Below are 22,255 nucleotides of genomic sequence, written 5' to 3'. Positions count from 1 at the left end.
AAATCTCATTGTAAACTCAAACTTTGCCAAATATGCTCTTCTTGAACCAACAGAAGGGTTACCATCGGGAGCCAGCCGGGCTGCAGGAGGCGCCCTCCTGCCACCCCTCCAGCCCCACCTCGGGTGTGGGAAGCCCGAGTTTGCGCCCGCAGCCCCCGGGCCGCCCCAGCGCGGGAGTTTCGAGGGGAGCCGGGGGAGAGCTGCGGCGTCACATGGGGGGCCACCCGGGGACAGGCGCCTGGGGCTGAGTCTCCCGGCGAAGCCACCGCGAAGGGGCCGCATCCCCCAGAGAACGACCCTGGGCGTTCGCGAAGGCCTCGCAGAGAGGGGGAGCCCGCCTGCCCGTCCGCGCCCTCACAGGTGTCCGGGTGGTGGCGCCCGGCCCCGCCTGCGGACCCGCGAGAAGCGGGCGGGGGCGCGCCTGTGCGCCGGGGCCGGGGGCCGGCGGGGGAGGTTCCCGTGAGGTGGTTCTCGGGCTCCTCCTCGGCGCCTCAGGTTTCCTCTCCCCGCCAGCAGGCTGCTGGCTGCGGCGCCGCCTCTCTCTACTCCCTCCTCCCGCCGCCCCCCTTCCCCGCGGTTGGGCCCACTCTGCGGCCTCTGCCCGCCTCGCCCTCGCCCGGGCCTCCTCCCGCTTTCCCTCTCCGCTTCCCCTGGAGCCTCCGAGGAGTCCGCAGCCGCTGGGCGCCCGGGAAGATGGCGGCGGCGGCGGGAGACGGCGGCGGCGAGGGGGGCGCGGGCCTGGGCAGCGCGGCGGGGCTGGGGCCGGGGCCGGGACTGCGCGGGCAGGGCCCCTCAGCCGAAGCGCACGAGGGCGCCCCGGACCCGATGCCCGCCGCGCTGCACCCTGAGGAGGTCGCCGCGCGACTGCAGCGGATGCAGCGGGAGCTGAGCAACCGCAGGAAAATCCTGGTGAAAAACCTGCCCCAGGACAGCAACTGCCAGGTACTGGGACGGTGCTAGGGGCGACACGTCCCGGGGGGCGGCGGGGCGGCGCTCCGTGTCCAGGCTGGGATCGGGGGCGCCTCAGAGCGGTCCTGGGGAGGGGGTCGGCGCCGAGTGGTGAGAGCGGCCCCTCGGTTTGACTGAGTTCTTGGGGTTTCTAGCCTGCAGACGCCCTGCCAGGGAGGGGGGCAGATTGGGAAACTGAGGCTCTGAGAGGCGAAGCGGCTTCTCCAAGGTCACGGGAATCAGGGGCTGCTGCCTCCAAGTTCGGCCCGGTCTTTCCTTCCCCTACGGCCGTAGAGGAGTAAGGAGGTGAAGGAGAGTGGAGGTGAGTTGTGGAGCACACATTTTGCGGGGGGGAGCGGGGGTAGAGGGGGCCGAAGCTTCGGGAGCACCTTGGCAGGGGCGAGGGCTCCAGCGTATAGTCCCCGGTGCTCGGGAGTGCCATAGGGGGCAGGGGCACGAGAGAGCTGGGAGTGAGTTTCGCTGCTGTTGCAGAAGCACTTGACCAAGTTTCTGTGAAACAACTCTGTCTCCTCAGTTTGCTAAGGCCCCAGAATAGAGTTATTGCTGCGCTCCTTGGAGCCTTGCAGCCGCCTCCTGCTACGCCAAGTACAGTACTGGAGAGTTTGTTCTCAGTGACTTGGATGAGGTTTAAAGATAGCTACTCTGTGTATTTAATCCAGATTAACTGTTGCTTTTAAGATTAGAAACTCTGCATCTATTTAACTTTTTTTTCACCTGATTTCAAAAGCTGCATGCTCATTGTAGGAGAGCTAGGAAAGACAGAGAAGCACAAAGGGGACACAGAAATTACCCATATTTCTGATACCTGAAGATAACCATTGTTATCCTGGGATGTTGTTCTTTTCTCTTTTCCTATGCATATATATTTTTGTTTTATCAAAAGCTTGACATCATTTCTTTGATTCTTCAGGATTTCTTAGCTGTCTGGATGTTCACACATGTTTCACATATAACCTGAATTTATATACTACTCCGAGTGTGGTGGGCTGTCCTGGTAGTTGCGGATTTGTAGTTCCTCCTGTAACCGGATGCATGAAATTGCAAGAGGGCTGGCTATTGACAATTGCATGGCAGTTCTTCCATGTGACTTATAAAATAATGAGACCAATGCTCCATTACTATGTAATGAGACCTTACATAGCCATTCACAATAAATATGAACATATAACCTTATAACCCATAGGCATGAGGGGCTGTTTTGTTTCAAAATGCAATGTCTGTCAGTATTGTTTATCTCATCTGTCTTTCAACTCTTTCCATTCCGCCATGGTCCACTTCCCATCTGTCAGGTAATGTTTTGTGATACTACCTGTTAAGGACACCTGCAATGGACTGATTTCTTGGAAGCAGCCTCCCCTGCCCATACAAATAGAGGACTGTAAGGGAGCTCAGGAAGGAAGAGGCTTGGAAGAAGCAGATGGCATTTTTAAAAAAAACAAATTTAAAAAATAGCAGCTCTTTGTATAGACAGTCTAGGAGAAGAGAAATAGAGAAGTATCTCAATGTCTTTGTAGAATGTCAGCTGTTTTTGTTATCACAATTCCTTGCATTAATTCTAAATATATTTAGACCCCAAATTGAAGACGTTCTGTCTATTCTTGCTTTGCTGTTGGTATCTTTCTCATTTCCCTTCGCAACAGACATGAAAAATATATCAAAGGGTCTAATAAAAGGAGCAGTTTTAATTAGTGATAGAAGCTTTCTGAGAATTACACTGGGATTTGTATTTTTGAGATTTCATCTACTTTTTCTTAAACTAATATTGTCATATGTTCTGCATGAATTTTTTTATTCTTTGTTTTAACAATTTCCCTTAATTATAATGTCTGCTTTTTCTTAGTGACTATATTTTACTGTCAACTTACTGATGAAAGTTTCACTTTATTTTATTTTGTGTCTTTTTGCTAGTAAGGCCTACATAAAGTCACCTGTGCTAAAACTACGTATTTACCCTTATGAAATGGTTAATATGGCTTTTGTTCAATTATTAAGTAGTCAGATATTTTTGAAATACTAAGTTCTTGTTCTTTTCCAGAAGAGACTGTGTTTATTCATTCATTTCTTTCTTTCTTTTTTTTTTTTTTTCTGAGACAGAGTCTCGCTCTGTCACCCAGGCTGGAGTGCAGTGGCGGGACCTCAGCTCACTGCAACCTCTGCCTCCCAGGTCCAAGTGATTCTCCCTGCCTCAGCCTCCCAAGTAGCTGGGATTATGTGAGCCTGCCACCACGCCTGGCTAATTTTTGTATTTTTTAGTAGAGATGTAATTTCGCAGTGTTGACCAGGCCGGTCTTGAACTCCTGACCTCAGGTGATCCCGCCCGCCTCGGCCTCCCAAAGTGCTGAGATTACAGGTGTGAGCCACTGTGCCTGGCCTCATTTCTTGATTTTAGAATATCACTTTAAGGATCAAAGACATTCGTAACTCTAGTTCTCAAACTGTGTATTTATGTCTCTAGAAAATACTGATTAATAACTTACTAGTAGAAACCCAATAATTTTTTCTTAACATTTGAAATATATGAGTGTTTTCTTTATTAAATGTAGTTTTCATAAATCTCAAATTTTGTTTTATTTTTGGTATAGCAGATTTATAATAGCATCCCACAACTTTATAGTTCCTATAATTAAAAGGCATACTGAAAGTATTTTTAACTGTAAGCTTTTAGAGGTATGTTTATCAAATACCTTATAGAAGTACCGGTTCTAAAAAAAGTGAACACCTTTATATTAAGTTCTCAAAAGCTTTCTCACTGAATAATTACTGTGCATTCAGTCAAGCCCTGTCTGGTCTGCCTAAGCTTTCTGGAATCTTCCTGGCCCTCTTTGTTTTCACAGCCTCAGCTCTGGTTCAAGTCCTTTTCATCTCTTGTTCACTGTTAACAACTTTTCGGTTTGTCACCTACCTTCATTACTGTCCTGTTTCTTACATTTTAGCTCCTTCTGCATGCTACTTCCCTTGAGGGATGCTCCTGAAGCACAAATCTGATCATGTCACTCTCCTGCTCATAAAAAACCAGCCTTTGCACGTCCTCTCAAACTTTTCCTCAAATTGTCCTTAACAGTAAAGAACAGTGAATCTGAATTAGACTATTGCAAGACTGAAATTGCTTTGAAGTTTTGTGTTCTGTCTGAAAATTTTATATTAATTTTATGTTCTATTAGTAACATTGGATTTAACACAAAAACAGCATTTAACTCCCAATTTTTTTTCATAAACTTGACACTTATGGAAAATGTACTATATTTAACTTTTGATTCTCTGTATTTCTGTATTACCATGGAGTACACAGATATGAGTTTGAAAAGCATGAAATGATAGGACAGCAGTCTAAGATTCTTAGGCTTTTTGTGTGTTGGCCCCTGCCTACATTTCCAGTCTCATTCCTTTTTAGTTTTTATTTATTGTTTTGAGACAGGGACTTGCTCTGTCACCTGGACTGGAGTGCGGTGGAACGATCACTGCTCACTGCAGCCTTGACCTTCCAGGCTGAAGCGATTCTCTCACCTCAGCCTCTCAAGTAGCTGGGACTACAGGCATATGCCACCATGCCAGGCTAATTTTTTTTTATTTTTATTTTTTGTAGAGATATGGTATCTCTATGTTGCCTTGGCTGGTCTTGACCTCCTGGACTCAAGCAATCCTCCTGCATTTGCCTCCCAAAGTGCTGGGACCACAGGTGTGAGCCACTGCACCCAGCCATCAGTCTCATTTCTGATTAGTCCCGCATTGGATTCTGTTCATTTCTGATTAGTCTTGCATTGGATTTTTTGTTTGTTTGTTTGTTTTTTGAGATGGATTCTCGCTCTGTCACCCAGGCTGCAGTGCAGTGGTGTGACCTCGGCTCACTGCAACCTCCACCTCCTGGGTTCAAGCGATTCTTCTGCCTCAGCCTCCCGAGTAGCTGGGATTACAGGCATGTGCCACCACGCTTGGCTAATTTTTGTGTTTTTAGTAGAGATGGGATTTCACCATGTTGGCCAGGCTGGTCTCGAATGCCTGACCTCAGGTGATCTGCCCGCCTCGGCCTCCCAAAGTGCTGGGATTACAGGCGTGAGCCACCGTGCCCGGCCAGTCCTGCATTGGATTCTATTCCACCTTTATCAAACTACCTAGATCCCCAAGTACCTCATGCCACTGTGAATTGAATATTTATAGTTATATCTTTGTTAGTGTTTTGGAATGTATTTATAGTGAGTACTTTATAGTGAATAATATTTATAATTATTTTTAATGAATAATTTATAGTCAATAGTAATGTTGCGAATGCTGGTTCCTGTTCATAGCCATTGTATATGTGTGTGTCTGGTCTTTTGCAACTGAATTTAGAATTTTGATTGGTTAAGGTAATGTTTTAATATTTTTTCTAATATATGTGTTATTGTATTTCTATAAATTGTATTACGGTTAACCTGGTTCTGTTTCAATATTGTTGTCATTGGGGTTTCAAAATGGAGAAAACGGGCATTTGCTTCTTAGATTGTTTGTGTTCACTTAGGTTTTTTTTCTTACAGGTCTTATGTGTGTGCATGTGTTTTGTTTTTGTCATCTTGTTTACCCTAAAATCTTGAAGAGAGTCTCTTGTGAAATTAGAAGACAATGTGAAGTGCTTAGGGCCAACATTCAGGATCAGTAATAGAGGAAACAAAACATTCTGTTGTCACTTTGGATATTATAAACTTACATTTCAAAGTACTCTAATATGATAGTTAATTTGAGAAGCTTGATGGTTAATTTACAGAGACCCATTTGAAACCGTAATATTACCAAGTAAGCACTTTTTAGAATCACAACCAACCAAATGTAAGAAACTCTAGTTAATCTTTTTTCGTAATTAAATTTTTTTCTGCTCTTTCTTTTTCTTTTCTTTTCTTTTTTTTTTTTTTTTTTTAAGAGACAGAGCAAGATTTCTCTGTCTCCCAGGCTGGAGTGCAGTGGTGTGATCATAGCTCACTGCAGCCTTAACTCCTGGGCTCAAGTGATCTTCCCATCTCAGCCATCTGAGAAGTTGGGACCGTAGGCATGCACCACTGTGTCCAGCTAATATTTTTTAATTTTTTGTAGAGACACGGTCTCTCTATATTGCCCAGGCTGGTCATAATCTTATTTTTAAAAGCTACGTATTCCTGTTTATACATCAGTATAAAAACAATAGAATTATCTTACATATTTTATGTCCTTTAACTGTGGGATTTAAAAAATGTACTTTGTTTTCTCTAACAATATATTTGGTAATTATTGCCTTTTTTTAAAATAGGGCTATTATTCTCTACTTTTTTCCTGACAATATTGGGGTGTTTTCTCTTTTTGAAATTATCCTTTCTTTAAAATCAAAATGCCATTGCTTACCTCCAAAAGTTACTTTTCTTAGTGTATGCTGTGCAAAAATTATCTATTAAATTTTCTTTTCTAATGCAATTAAACAGAATTGAATTATGGGTTCTACTTCTTTTTCATGTGTTTTGTTATCCTATTCTCAATGTAACAAGAACACTGAAAGCTGCTAGGGAAATGTACTTCTAGATTTCTGGGACACCACTGCCTCCTTAAGTTTCTAGTTTTGGAAGAAATTCTTGAAAAGTGTTTCAGAAATGCAGTTCTCTGCTATGAAAACACATTCAAGAAGAGGAGGAATACTTTGTGGTTAGCATCAGAATGCTGTGTTAACAGCCATTCCAAAGAAATCTCATGTAATCTATAGCCCATTTCCCAGTTAATGACTGGGTTATGCTTAGAAATTCTTTTTTGAACTTGTGACATGTTTTCACATAGAAAGAATATAGTAGATGGTATTTAGTTTTCAGGTTAGCATTTTAGCCTCTATTTAAGTTATGATTGTTTATTAAGTGTAAGATTACACCAAGTAGTACGACAACATCTAACAAAGCTCCAGCTTTGTGCAGGAGCAGAAACTCTCCCAGCTTCAAATCATCAGTAGGTACTCCTGCATCTTATGGCAAAAGCTCAGGAAGAAGGGAATTTAAGGAAATTGCTCCTTGAATTAACAAGACTCAGATCAGGGAAGCATTAAATGAAGTCAACTCTGATCAAAGGCTGTTACTGCAAAAGGGGTTCCTGTTACTAACTACCTGAGTTTTGTCTCTTGATTCTTCTATTTGCACTTATTCTTCTTTCCTTATGGACAAAAAGTTTTTGTTTTTCGTTTTTAGATACGGGATGTTGCTATGTTGCCCAGGCTGGAGTGCAGTGGCTATTCACATATTCACAGGCATAATCATAGTGCACTGCACTGTGGCCTCAAGCTCCTGGCCTCAGATCCTGTGCTACCAAGCCCAGCCTTGATTTTTTTAAAATCTTTACTTTATTTTGTAAATTTATTTTTAATTTTTAATTTAATTTTTTTTTAAAAGCTTTATGCTTAGCTTTCCTTGCTCAGCTAAAACAGGCAAACCAAGGAATATTAAAATGTAAATAAAATTATTTATATATTTTTAAATCCTAAAATTGCTTATCATGTGTCTCGGCTGTTTGTATTTTGTTTGCCTAATTACACAATTGCCTGACTCTAAGGAGATAGTATGAACTGAGAGGGGTAATAAGTGAGAAGTCGGAAGATCAGATCACCTAGAACATTTGGCTATACAGTACTGTATATTTTTTGGCTGATGATTATGGGCAGGATAGCCCTTGGTGGTTGTGCAGAATAGCTTCCATTTGCTCTTCCAGATCTATACTCGACCCTTCTCACCCACTCCTTATCCAGGGAGGCTAACCTGTACTATGGATTGCACCAACAAGGCTCTCTCTTATCCTCTGTTTTATGGTTGCATTTGGCCAGAGCCACTAGTGGGGGATCAGAGGGTTGAGGAGAGGAGCATTTATTCACCCAGCATTTATTCACAGGTGACTGTGGGTTGGCTGCTTCCTCTTTAAAAGTCAGTTTCTATCCAGTGGCTCCCTCCATACCACCCAGCTCTCCTGGTTATCATAACCATTCTTCTTGTCTCCTTGGGTCCAGGAGGAGTACAGGAATGTTGCTAGCCTAGGATTTCTTCAAATCTTTGTAGATAGTCTCTTTTAAAAGTTCTCCCCAGTTAGTTTCTGAGTGTGCCTTCTATTACTTGCTGGGGCCCTGATTCTGTTGCCTACTCAGTTGCCTTTCTTCCTCTTGCCTGTCCTAATCACACCCAGATTTCCCCTTGAAGACCTACCTCTTTTTTAGCAACTATATGATTTGGGTGGATTTCATCTCTGTCCCCATCTATAGGGGTGACATAAACCAAAGAACACAGTTCTTCCCTTTTTCGAGAGGGATTGGTTAAAAGACGGGCAATAACCTGGACCAAAGGCCATCAATACATGATAGTCCCTTGGTCATAGTGATTATTTCAGCCTGGCTTAGCAGAGAAACTTAGGACTTGTGTTTGGTTGTTAAAGTAAGTGAATCTCTTTCTCTCCGCTGGATATGAATGCAGAGACATAGGGCTCTGGCTGCAGCTGACAGTCATTAAGGGAGCGGACATGCAAAGGAGGACTGACCTTGGAGGGGAAATGTAGAGAAGCTGAGCTGGAGCCCTGATCGAACTATATCTGAAGCTTAACCTACCTCTGGACTTCATATATATATGCAAGCCACTAAATCCCTTTTATTGTTTCACTTATTTCAAGTGGGATCTTTTGTTACTACCAACCAATAGTATCCCAAATTAACAGGTTGGAGTACAGTGGCACAATCATGCCTCACTGCAGCCTCAATCTTCCTTGCTCAAGCAATCCTTCTACCTCAGTCTCCTGAGTATCTGGGACCACAGATGCATATAACCATGCTGGCTAATATTTTGAATTTTTTTCTAGAGAGGGGATTTTGCCATGTTGCTCAGGCTGGTCTCAAACTCCTAGGCTCAACCAATCTGCCCTGCTTGGCCTCCCAAACTGTTGGGATTATAGGTGTAAGCCACCATGTCTGGCTTTTTTTTAAAAAAATATTTTTGTTTCAAAGAAATCCCCGCAAATAAGGTATCCTATTCCATCTTCAGACAGCTTTCTTTGTTATAAAGGTCTTATTTATGTGTAATATATACAATGTATTCACTTGAAGTCTTGATCCAACGTCTACCCTCTGGCAATGTATAGAATTCTTTTTTTTTTTTTTTTTTGAAACGGAATCTCACTCTGTTGCCCAGGCTAGAGTGATCTCGGCTCACTGCAACTGTAAGCTCCGCCTCCCAGTTTCAAGTGATTCTCATGCCTCAGCCTCCTGAGTAGCTGGGATTACAGGCGCCCGCCACCACACCTAGCTAATTTTTGTATTTTTAGTAGAGACAGGGTTTCAGCATGTTGGTCAGGCTGGTCTCAAACTCCTGACCTTGTGATCTGCCCACCTCGGCCTCCCAAAGTGCTGGGATTACAGGCGTGAGCCACCGTGCCCGGCCTCTCATTTTTAACTTATAACTTAAATTCCTTCAAATGACTAGTTTTTAGGACATGATTCCAAGTTTCCTCGCCATCTCATTTATTTTTCTCTGAATACACATCATTACCACTTTGTCATTGTATCTTTTAAAATATGGTACCCAAAATTGAGTGTGGTAGTCTAGTTGAGATCTCCCTGTAATCCCCAGCCAGATCAAATTTCTCTTTCCTCTGGATGTCTATAATAATAATAACCTTTGTTTTTTTGGGGCCTACCATTGCCAGGCACCATACTTAGAGTTGTTTAATATTATATTTAATCCTCATTTTAAGACTATAAGATTGGAATTTCTTATTCCCATTTGATTGCTAGAGAAACAAAGATGCAAAATTAATGTCAAACAATTTGCCCAAGATCATTCAAGTAATTGGTGGTAGAGTGGAGAACCAATTCTGTTTGATTCCAAAGCTCATATCCTTATCTCCCATTGTATTATAATTCCTCTCTATGCAGATATATTGTTAGTGTTTCAAAGGGCAAGGATCATTTAGTGTTTACCTTTGTATCCTCAACGTGTAACCTAGAAACTGACACATTGTTTGAAGAGAAATGTAAAAGAAGCGGACTACCCACCTACCTTGTTCTAAAATGCTGTATTTCCATTGAGACGTCTGACCCCCGGCACACTCTCAGGATTGATTTGTTAATAAATTTTGCAATGTACCACTCTGTTAGCTTTTTTGGCAGGGAACTCTCTCCATTCACTTATAATTATTCAATCAGTCAACTGTTTATGGCTTAAGAGTCTGTTGAAAGCTGTAAACCCTCCAAGAAAGGGCTAATATTCATAAGCACACAAAATTTGCATATTATTTCAAGGGGGTATGGATCTCTTATAGCTTATCCCTGATTTCATTAGGGGATTGTAGACCCTAGGTTGAAAAGTGCTGTTGCAGGTCAACAAAATTTTAGTCATGTCTTTGGGACTTTACCTCAGTAGGGACCATCTGGACAGATCCAAAGCTGTTGCTTCAGGAGAGTTTTCATCAGAAACTTCTGTAGGCCACATTTATGCATGAGGGTTTGGGTAGTGATCCTTTATCTGGGCAAGAATATAAATCAGGCTCAATAACTTTCTTTTTAAACAAATCAACCGTGCGACTTCATGTTTGATGCAAAAGCTTATTGCTCTCTAGTCACTCAGCAGCCCACAACTGACATTTTAGGTTCTGTGTCTGGCCCAGAGTGGATGCTCAACAAAGTAAATTTTTAAAGAGGTTTTCAAGAAGTTACAATGTAATATTTCCTCCTTAACATTTATTAAAAGTCAAACATTGATACAAAGAATGTTTTTCTTTAAAACAAATCAAGAATATTATCCATTCTGTTTAATGTCTTCACAATAAGTATTTCCTGATTTCTTAGTAAGAAAATAAGTTTCTCTTTTGTTAGATTTTAGGGATGCAACTCATTGTGAGCCCCTAAACTTGTCTTCTAGGTATTTGGTGCTTAATTTTGTGTTTATTTACTACTGTTATCTTTAGGTTTGTAAACTTATTTCCCACTTCCCTATGTTAAGGCATTTTCTTTGTGTGTTTGAGACTTACTGTTTAACTTTTATTTCCATATGAATGCCAAAAATAGCATTAGATTCATTGAAATTTGTTTGACTCTGTATTTGTACATGCTTTCATTGTCTCTCTTCCTGCTACTCTCTCCTGCCCCTACCATACCCCACCCTATCTGCTCTACCCTTGGACAATTGGTTTTTATATCTTTCCTCAACCCACTGCAGTGATTATCTGCTCTTAGTTCCCGGCTTGCCTTTATTTCCTGGACTTTGGATATTCTATTACCCTACCGGTTTAACTACTTGCTTTTGATTCCAAAGTAATCTCCATTTCTCTGACTTTATGCTTCATAGTTTTTTTTTTTTTTTTTTTTTTTTTTTTTTTTTTTTTTTTTTTTTTGTAGCCAGAACTAGAGTAGAAAGTGATGGCAATAAGCAAGAACATGTGAATCTGGGAAGTTTTACACTTTGAAATAATCTCAGACTTACAGAAATGTTTTAAGTATAGCGTAAAGAATGTTTTCCCCCTGAACTGTTGGAGAGTGCTGACCCAATGCAAACCGCCCTGAATACTTTATTATGTATGTCCTACAAACTAGGGCAACTTCCAACATAACAATGCTACCCTCAAAGTCACACTACTGCCTCCCAATCCTCAGATGCATTTAAGCTTTGGCAGTTGTCCCATCAATGTCCTTTACAGCGAAAGAATTCAGTTCAGATCATATATTGCACTTAGTTTTTGTAGAATGTCTTTCAATTTTGGTTTGTATGATGTTCCCTCATGATTAGAGTCAAGTTTTATGTCTTTAGCAGGAACATCACAAGGTGATACATGTTTTACATTTGTCCTATTGTTGATAAAGTTCACTTTGATCACTTTGAATCCCTTTGATTAAAGTGGTGTCTGCCAGGCATCTCCATGTAAAGTTTTCTGCTTGTAATCTATAAGGATTTTGAGGGGAAATTCTTTGAGACTGTTTAAATATCCTATCCCCTTTCAAACATTCAGTTTATTCATTTATTTATAACAATATAGGCTCATGGTTTCCTATTTAGTTCAATGGGTTATGCTCCATTCCTACTACCATTACTTATTTCGATGCTGTGTTTTAGATTTGGAGAGTGGGAGCTTCAAATTGGCCACTGTGTCTTCTTATTGAATAAGCTTTTTATTTTGGGGTGATTTTAGATTAGCAGAAAAAGTTGCAAAGATAACACATAGAGTTCCCATGTATCCCTTACCCAGTTTCCCCTGATGTTACATCTTATACAACCAATGTACATCAGTCAAAACTTAGAAATCAACACTGGCATATTATTTTAACTAAATTACAGACTCTATTTTAGATTTCATTAGTTTTTTCACTTATGTTCCATGATTCAGTCTGAGATACATAATTGCATTTAGTTATCCTATCTCCTTAGTCTCCATTCTGTTACAGTTTCTCAGTCTTTTCTTGTTGTCTATGACCCTGATGGTTTTGTTTGGGTATCTTTTAGAATGTCCCTTAATTTGGGTTTGTAGGAGGTTTTTCTCAAGACAAGATTGGGGTTATAGGTTTTGGGGAAGAATACCACAGAGGTGAAGTAGCTTCTGATGACATCATATCAGGGGGTACATGACATTAACATGACTTACCACTGGTGATGTTAACCTTGATCATTTGCTTAAGGGGATGTCTGCTAAGTCACTCCTCGGTAAAGATACTATTTTTCCCATTCACTATTCTTTGGAAATAATACATTAATTCCAGCATACACTTAAGGGAAGGGTCCTATGTCCTTTTGACATGTCCCCAGCATTCACTGAGTGTGTCCTTTGTTTTCAACACAACAGGACGTTGCAGCTTATTTTGTAGTTTCTGTGCTCCAGCCCTAGAATCAGCCATTTCATGAAGGTGCCTATTTTAGACTGAATGTTTGTGTCTCTCTCCAAATTGATATGTTGAAGCCCCAACCCCCAGTGTTACTATATTTGGAGATGGGGCCACTAAGGAAGTAATTAAGATGAAATGAGGTCATAAGGGTGGGTTCCTGATCTGATAGGATTAGTGTCCTTATAAGAAGAGATAGCAGAGAACTTGGTCTCTCCACTCATACACCAAGGAAAGGCCATGTGAGGACATAGTGAGAACATGGCTGCCTGCCAGCCAGCCAGAAATTGAATCAGCTGGAACCTTGACTTGGACTTCTGGCTTCCAGAAATGTGAGGAAATAAATTTCTGTTGTTTAAGCCACTCAGTCTGTGGTAGTGTGTTAGGGTAGCCTGAGCTGACTATTACAGTGCTTAGTTTCTTTTAGGGGGAAAATACTACCTAGAAACCAAGATCTGGAAACTAGCTATACTCATTGCCATTGGGTGTCAGTGCTCTCAGGTCCTCTTAGTAGACAAAGCTAGAGAATATATAAATGTGTGTATATGCACACACACAAACACTTAAATTTCTATTGAAAGTAATGTGTTCATACCAGTACATTAAATTTTAATCATTCCAGTTTTCTCCCATTCTGTATTTGTGACTCTTTCATCTGAAGTGAAAAGTTTGGTGTTCATTATCCTTATTTTATTTACTTATTTGATCAACCCCATTTACATAGGCATCTCCCATCACCACTGCAGATGCTTGCCCAATTCCCCCCACAGATACCCACTTCACCCAATTCAGGCTCCATCCTCCTGCACTGGGTTTCTCTAGTAGCTGGAAGGCACCATCACCTTGCCGGGGTTCTGACACTCTGCTGGCTTCCTTCATGTACAGTGCCCTCCTCACCATGTTTGAGCTTTGAAACCTAAGATACTAAGTTAAGATATTTTGTGTGAAGTACATGTAAGTGTACAGTAAATGCTATCTATTATTTGTGCAATTGTGATAGCCACAGTTCTAAAAATGGTCCCCCATATTTTCTACCATAATCCATGGGACTTTGACTATAATGAGGTATCACACTGTGATTGTGTTAAATGGCAAAAAGGGACTTTTTTGCAGGTGTAATTAAGGTTACTAATCAGTTGATTTAGGGTTACACAAAACAGAGATTATCTAGGTGGGCCCAATCTAATCACATGTGCCCTTTAAAAGCAGAGCATTTTCTTGGGCTGGAAGCCTTAGGGGAAATTCAAGGATTGAAGCACAAGAAAGATGTGATTCGCTGTTTGTTGCTGGATCTGAAGATGGAGTGGGCATGGGCAAGGATGTTAAAGCAGTTTCTAGGAGCTGAGAGGGTCTTCAGCTGACAGCCAGCAAGAAAACAGGAACTTCAGTCCTAATACCACAAAGAACTAAATTCTGCTAACTACCTTGGTGAGTGGAGATGGATTCTTCCTTAGGGTCTCCATATAAGAGCCTAGCTTGCCTGACACCTTGATTTGGCCTTGAGAGACCCTAAACAGAAAACCCAATGGGGCCTGCCTGGACTTATGATCTACAGAACTATGAGAGAATAATAGGTATTGTTTTAAGCAACTTAACTTGGAGTCATTTGTTGCACAATAATAGATAACTAATACAGTATATCCAGGTGATATTTGAAAGAAAAATATTTAAATATTAAATATTTAAATATTGGAGAAGAGATTGTGATTTATGTATGGTTATTCTTTGGGATGGATGACTATCTAAATCTATCTCTTGGAGATTAAAGCCCTCTTTCTTGGGATGTCTGCAAGCAAAAACTGCTCAAGGAGAACATTTTATAGCTAGATATGTAATGTTAATTAATTTGAGCTATGTAAGTTTCTTTTGAAGAAGTGAGTTATAAATTAGGTTAGTGTACAGTAAGTATATTTTCAGGTTTTTAATTTTTAATTTTTAATTTTTATTTTTATTTATTTTATTTTTATTTTTATTTTTGGAGACGGAGTCTTGCTGTTTTGCCCAGGCTGGGGTGCAGTGGCGCGATCTTGGCTAACTGAAACCTCCGCCTCCCGGGTTCACGGCATTCTCCTGCCTCAGCCTCTGGAGTAGCTGGAACTACAGGCGCCCGCCACCACGCCCGGCTAATTTTTGTATTTTTAGTAGAGGTGGGGTTTCACCGTGTTAGCCAGGATGGTTTCGATCTCCTGCCCTTGTGGTCTGCCCGCCTCGGCCTCGCAAAGTGCTGGGATTACAGACGTGAGCCACCGCGCCCGGCCTATTTATTATTTTTTTGAGATGGAGCTTCGCTGTAACGCCCAGGCTGGAGTACAGTGGCGCGATCTCGGCTCACTGCAAGCTTTGCCTCCCGGGTTCACGCCATTTTCCTGCCTCAGCCTCCCGAGTAGCTGGGACTACAGGCGCCAGCCACCACGCCCGGCTAATGTTTTATATTTTTAGTAGAGACTGGGTTTCACTGTGTTAGCCAGGATGGTCTCGATCTCCTGACCGCATGATCCGCCCGCCTTGGCCTCGCAAAGTGCTGGGATTAGAGGTGTAAGCCACCGTGCCCGGCCTATTTTCAGGTTTTTTCAGCACTCTAAACATATTGGTTTATGTTAATATCGTAAAATAATCTCAGAAAAAAAGATGCAGCATTAGAGTTGATAAAGGTAATCTATGGAAACAAAATGTCATATATTTAACAAATATCAAAGGTCTACTTTCTTCTAGATATTGTGCTGGATGTTGGAGATCTGTGTATGCACGAGGCAGATATGTGATACTTGCCTACAATCTTATGAAAATTATAAGTATATAAGCAGTTAAAATATGGATGATAGCTGCTGTAAGGGTTGTGATGTGGAAAAAAAAATAGCCTGTGGAAACACAGATATCTAATCCAGACTTGAGAGGTTCAGTGGCTGGAGTCACATGGCCACAGCCTAAGTCACATGCTGGGAAGCTACTTGTTGGGAAGGCTGAGAAATATAGTTGTTATTGGGCAGCCCTGTGTTCAGCTATATGTTCTCTCACGATAGAAAGAGAGAGCAGTCTGTGCCTTTCTTTCCAAACCCTTCTCCCACGGGAGACAACCCCAGATCAACTTCAGAGTCCAGAATCTCTGGGTGATGTATGTTTCAGGAACCTTTAGTTTAAGACAGAGAAAGTCACCTGAGTCCTGGGGAGAGAGATGGTAGCTAACGGAAAGAAGGGGAAGAAAGGGATGTAGAACATCCATGGCATTAGTAACAAGATGTACCAAGACCTAAAGACAAGGAAAAGTGTGGCCAAAATTAGTTCACTGTGGCTGAGGCATAGAGTTTGATAGGGTTAGTGGTAAAATATAGGGCTGGCACATTTAGCATTACTAGATGATTGAAAGTGTATAGGCCATGTTAGGGAATTTGGATTTTATTTAATGGGATATATTTAAACAAGAGAGTGATGCAATGAGATTTCTACCTGTCAGAAAGTAAAATTATATTGTTTTTGCTTTTACCTCCAAGGAATTTGCATGGTAGACATCCCAAATGTTGTTCTTGGCCCCAATTCCCATTCTAAGATTAGGAGGCCAGTGAAGCAGTGAGCTTTAGGAATGTGATGGGAATGAATATTTTATAGATTTTATTTTTGTAATGGCAATCCTTAAGGTACACCACTGTATAGTTGTGTTTGCTGTAGAGTCTGTCAACTGGGTTTGAATCACAGCTGTGTCACAAACTGTCTGTACAAGTCGCTTAGTTTTTCTAGGCCTTAATGTTCTCATCTTTAAAATCTGGATGATAAAATCCAGCTTTAAAATCAAATTCTTAAGGTTGTTAGGATTAAATGAGATAATGTCTATAAAGTGCCTGGGATAAAGTAAATAATCAGTAAATGATTGTTTTTTATACTGCCAATAAAAAGCCGAAAGTTTATTAATTTATTTTAGGCCAAGTCAAAATGCGCTCCTGGCAAAAAGTTGGTATTGAAACGAACTTTCCAGCCAAAACCCTGCATTGAAAGCAGTTAAAAATTTAGCCAAGATAAAATTGATACCACATCCACTGAGCCAACATCATATATGATAGGACTGTGTTGGGCCCCCCCAAAATGCATTATCTGGTGTGGGACATCCAAATGCAGTTTCAAAAGAGGGAGAAGGGAATATACAGGCTTGGAGCTTGGGAGAGAAGTTTGAAGTGGAAGTAAGAGTTTGGAGATTAACTATCAGGAAGATGAGATTTAACTCATCTCAATGGGTGCAGAAAAAAGCACTTTATAAAATTTAACACTCATACATCGTAATACTTACAGCAGGCAGGAATAGAAAAGAATTTCTTCAGACATAAAGATTATCTAGAAAAGCCAAAAGCAATCATATTCAATGGTGAAATATTGACAGCTTTCTTTTTGAGATTAGGAACAATACAGGGATCACTGCTATTCAAGACTGTATTGGAAATCCTAGCTAACACAATACACCTAGATAAATAAAGTTTAAAGATATAAAAAAAGATGTAAAACTGTCTATTTGCAGATAACATGATTGTGTATATAGAAAATAAAAAAGAATCTATAAATAAGCTATTAGAAATAAGTGGGCCAGGCACGGTGGTTTACGCCTGTAATCCCCGGACTTGGGGAGGCCGAGGCAGGTGTATTGCTTGAGCCCAGGAGTTTGAGACCAGCCTGGGCAACATAACCAAAACCCTGTCTCTACAAAAAAAAAAATTAGCTAGGCCTAGTGGTGGCACACGCCTGTAGTCCCAGCTACTCAGGAGGCTGAGGTGGGAAGATCACTTGAGCCTAGGAGGTTGATAATAATAATAATTAAATGAATTTACTAAGATTGATACATGTAAGGTCAATGTACAAGTATAAATGATATTTCTGTATACTAGCAATTGCTAGAAAATTAAATTAATTAATTAAATTAAATTAAATGTCAAATTTTAAAAATAGACTTCAAATAACATCAAAAATGTCAAATGCAATTTAAAAAATCTGATAAAAATATGCGAAATCTCTATACTGAAGGCTATAAATATTTCAGAGAAGAATTTAAGAAGACCTAAATAAATGGAAGAACATTCCACATTTGTGGATTGGAAGACTCAGTATCGTTTAGATGTCAGTTGTTCCCAAACTGATCTATAGTGTCAATGGAATCCACTCAAAATCCTAGTAGGTTTTTTTTTTAATGGAAACTGATTCTAAAATTTGTACAGAAATGCAAGTGACCTAGAATAGCCAAGATACTTTTGAAAAAAAAAAAAGTTGGAAGACTTACACTACCAGATTCCAAAGCTTACTATAAAGCTCAAATAATTTGTTTAGTGTGATATTGGTACGGTGACTAGACAAGTACACTAGTGGAACAGAATAGAGTCCAGAAATTAACACACAGAATATAGCAACTCAGTAGTAGAAAGAATAGTCTTTTCAACAGATGATGCTGAGGCAGTTTGATATTCAAATCAAAAAAATTGAACCTTGACCCCTACCTAATACCACTTAGAAATATTCTATTAAGATGGCTTATAGTCTAAATGTAAATGTTAAGACAATAAACATTCCAGAAGAAAAGATAGATCAGTGTCTTCATGACCTTGGGTAGGTAAAGATTTCTTAAAGAGGTCACAAAAGGCATTAACCAGAAAAGAAGGTATTATATGATAGATGGGACTTTGGCAAAATTAATGTCTTCTTATCAAAAAGACATTACTAATAAATCAGTAGGCAAACCACAGGCTAGATGAGGATATTTGCAATACCAATATTTGACAAAGGAGACTGATATCCAGAATTTATAAATTCTGCAAGTTGACTGGGCACAGTGGGTCACGCCTGTAATCCCAGCACTTTGGGAGGCCGAGGCGGGCGGATCATGAGGTCAGGCGATCGAGACCATCCTGGCTAACACGGTGAAACTCCGTCTCTACTAAATATACGGGTGAGGTGGCTGGCACCTGTAGTCCCAGCTACTCGGGAGGCTGAGGCAGGAGAATGGCGTGAACCAGGGAGGTGGAGCTTGCAGTGAGCCGAGATCATGCCACTGCACTCCAGCCTGGGCGACAGAGCGAGACTCCATCTCAAAAAAAAGAAAAATTCTACGAGTTAATAAAAAAGATAACCCAGTTAAAAATAGATGAAAGATTACAACAGGCATTTCACAAAAAAGGAATATCCAAATGGCATATTAAAAGGTCAGTAATATCATTATAAGTCAAAGAAATACAAATTAAGGCCATAGTTGGATACACCATTCCCACCAGAATGGCCAAAATTAAAAGACAGGCAAGACCAGGTGTTGGCTAGAAAGTAGAGCAATTGGCACTCATATTCTGCCAATAAGTGTGCAAATTGGTTACAGATTTTTGGAAAACTGGGTGCGTCTCTTAAGGATAAACATATACCAGCCAGATGTGGTGGCTCATGCCTGTAATCCCAGCACTTCGGGCGGCTGAGACGGGCGGATCACCTGAGGTCAGGAGTTCAGGACCAGCCTGGCCAACATGGAGAAACCCTGTCTCTACTAAAAAAAAAAAAAAAAAAATTAGCTGGGCATGATGATGGGCACCTGTAATCCCAGCTACTCCAGAGGTTGAGGCTGGAGGATCACTTGAACCCAGGAGGTGGAGGTTGCGGTGAGCCGAGTTCACACCATTGCACTCCAGCCTGGACGACAAGAGTGAAACTCCATCTCAAAAAAACAAAAATACACACACACACACACACACACACACACACACACACATACACACACACACCCCTACCATGTGATTTAGCAATTCTACTCCTTAGTATATTCTACTCAGCAATTATACTCCCAGCTTCATTCTTGATAGCCCCAAACTAGAAACAGTTCAAATTCTCATCAACAGGAGATGAGTTACATTGTTGTGTATTCCAAAATGAATACTGTACAGCAATAAAAAAGAGGATTTGTTTTGTCAGATATCAATATTTATAAAGCTTTATTTAGGACAGTATAATATTAGCACAGAATAGGCAAAATGTCCAATAGAACCAGAAGCAAGAGACAAAAATATCCATGTATATCTTGGAAGTTGATATATGAGAGAGACAGCCCTGCAGATCATTGAGGAAGAGATGGACAATACAATTATGGTGTCCTAATAGTTGATTACCCATATGGGGGAAAAAAAAACTATTTTCCCATATGGGAAAAGGGGAAAAAAAAACAGCACACAAAAATGAACTCCAAACTCACTAAAAACTGAAATGTAAATGGAAAACATTTAGAATGATTGAAAGATGAAATAAGATCCCTTTATGACCTTGTTTAGGAAAGGACTTCTTAAGCCACAAAAAACCTACATTTTAAGGAAAAAGATTGATAAATTTGATATTATTAAAATGAAAAACTTCTCTTCACCCAAAATCCCACAAATAAACACAATGACTCATCACACTGTAGGAGAATACACTCATAATACAGTTAACAACAAAAGGTGAGAATCCAGAATATATTATTTTAAGGATTTGGTTCACAAGACTGTGGGGGCTGGCAAGTCCAAAATGTGTAGAGCATGCCAGCAGGCTGGAAACTCAGGCAGCTGTTAATGCTGTAGTCTTGAGGCAGAACTTCTACAGGAAACTTCACTTGTTGCTCATAAGGCCTTCAACTGATTGGATGAAGTCCTCCTCTCCCCAACATTATATAAGATAATCTCCATTACTCAAGTCAACTGATTATAGATATTAACCACATGTACAAAATACCTTCATAGCAACACCTATATTAGTGTTTGATTAAATAACTGGACACTGTAGCTAAATTGACACATAAAACTAATAATCACAATGCCCTACATTGTTTATTAATCATGTAATGGAAATTAAGGCCACAATGAGACACAATTTTATATCCATTAAATTGACACAACTTAAGTCTGATAACACCAAACATTGAAAGGAGTGGATCAGCAGGACTTTTATCTACTGTTGATGGGACTGTACACTGGTACATCATTCTGGCAAACAAGTTGGCACTTCCTTATAAAGTTGATCATATGCATACGTACACCACAGGAATTTCTCTCCTTGAGGAGCTCTTGCACATGAATGCAAGGGGATACGTGAAATTTACAAGAATGTTACGGTAGTTTTTAAAAAATACAAACAGTGAACAACAACCTGGAAACAAACCGAATAATCAGTCATAGTAAAATGGATACATAAATTATACTATAGTCACAGAATGGCATAGCAAACAGCAGTGAATAAATGAATGACGGCCAGGTGGAATGAGTGAATTTTAGAAACATAATATTGAGTCTAAGAATCAAGGCACAGAAGTTTAAAAATAGCATAATACCAATTTTATAAAACTCACAAATGAGTAATACAAAACAATATAATGTTTGGGGCCACATGCCTACATACAGATACAGACCTACGTGTGAGGAGGAAGGTGGAGGAATGGGATAGTGAAGGAATGCAGAGGTGGATGCAAATGCTGTCAGTGTTCTAGTCAAGTTTGATAGTGAGTTTCTGGGTATTTATTTTGTTTATTACTACTCATAATATATGTTTGGTGTTTGGTGTTTCATCTTTTCATTTTATCAAGTTACATAAAATTTTAAAAGAAAATGAACAAAAACATGTGCTTCCATTTCCAGTCCAAAGCACTGAAATTTAAAAGTAGTGTTTTTTAATCTATGAAAACATTTCTTAAAACATTTTTTTAAAAACTGAAACTAAGTCTGTGAAGAGCTTAGAAGACAATGTAATTCAGGTTTTTAACTAAGGCCATGCTTCATCAAGGAGGTCTAGATCAGCTGGAACAATGGTTAACTTTTTTGTTGAGGGTGGGGTGATGACGTCATTGACTGACAGCTTTGCCATGGAAGCTATTGATCGCCTCTCCAGAAAGCATTTCATATGTGCAAAACTTGTCACTTAACTTCAGCAGGTGACACTGAATCTGGTGTGGAAATAGGTTACTAAAGCTATCTAATACCAATTTTTATTAACTTAACTTGACATTGGCAGTCAGATGACAAAGTGTTTTCATCAAAGGTGCTACTTTATTCCTTAAAATCAGTAAGTTAGTGGAAATGTTATAAAGCTAAGTTAGTATAGGGAGGCTCTAATTTTAGTCCTTTTAGTTCTGTGTGATGGAGCATGGAATTATTTTGGCAAATGGTTATTGGGACTCTCTTTCAGGTTTTAAGTTTTTAATTTGGCCAACTTACCAAGGCTCAAATTGAGGGATGACCCACTTTTGCCTGGGTCAAAGCAACCAGGGCATGGAGAAAAATAATTGGGTTTTTCTTTGTAGGAAGCTTTGTAAGGTTTCGCAGTTGGCAAACTCTGTATCCCACATCTGATACATAGAAGAGCTATGAGTAGAGATATGGGTGTTTTCAACATAACATTTCTAAGGTGCAAAATGCACCTTTGAATACTTAAGCTCTCTTAGGTAATTCTCTTAGCTGAATGAGTAACATAACATGTCATTTGTTTACAGATACTTGA

General features: G+C 40.2%; 1 protein-coding gene across 3 annotated transcripts in view; it reads left to right on the top strand.

The window, feature by feature from the left end:
• The first annotated feature begins 222 nt into the window (after positions 1 to 222).
• Positions 223 to 22,255, top strand: part of RAVER2 (ribonucleoprotein, PTB binding 2) — an 88,530-nt gene continuing 66,497 nt past the window's right edge. Inside the window, exon 1 of one of the 3 annotated variants that reach the window (XR_008668222.2) lies at positions 223 to 942. Coding sequence is in view for 2 of the 3 variants with exons in the window: in XM_031008290.3 (XP_030864150.1) it covers positions 694 to 942 (249 nt within the window). In the remaining variant the exon portion in view is untranslated. The remainder of the gene's footprint in view (positions 943 to 22,255) is intronic. The other 2 variants (XM_031008290.3, XM_031008294.3) reach the window with 2 other exon arrangements.

This window comes from Gorilla gorilla, chromosome 1 (genome assembly GCF_029281585.2).
Source record: "Gorilla gorilla gorilla isolate KB3781 chromosome 1, NHGRI_mGorGor1-v2.1_pri, whole genome shotgun sequence".
NCBI lineage: Eukaryota > Metazoa > Chordata > Mammalia > Primates > Hominidae > Gorilla > Gorilla gorilla.
This window is presented reverse-complemented; position numbering and strand designations above follow the sequence as displayed.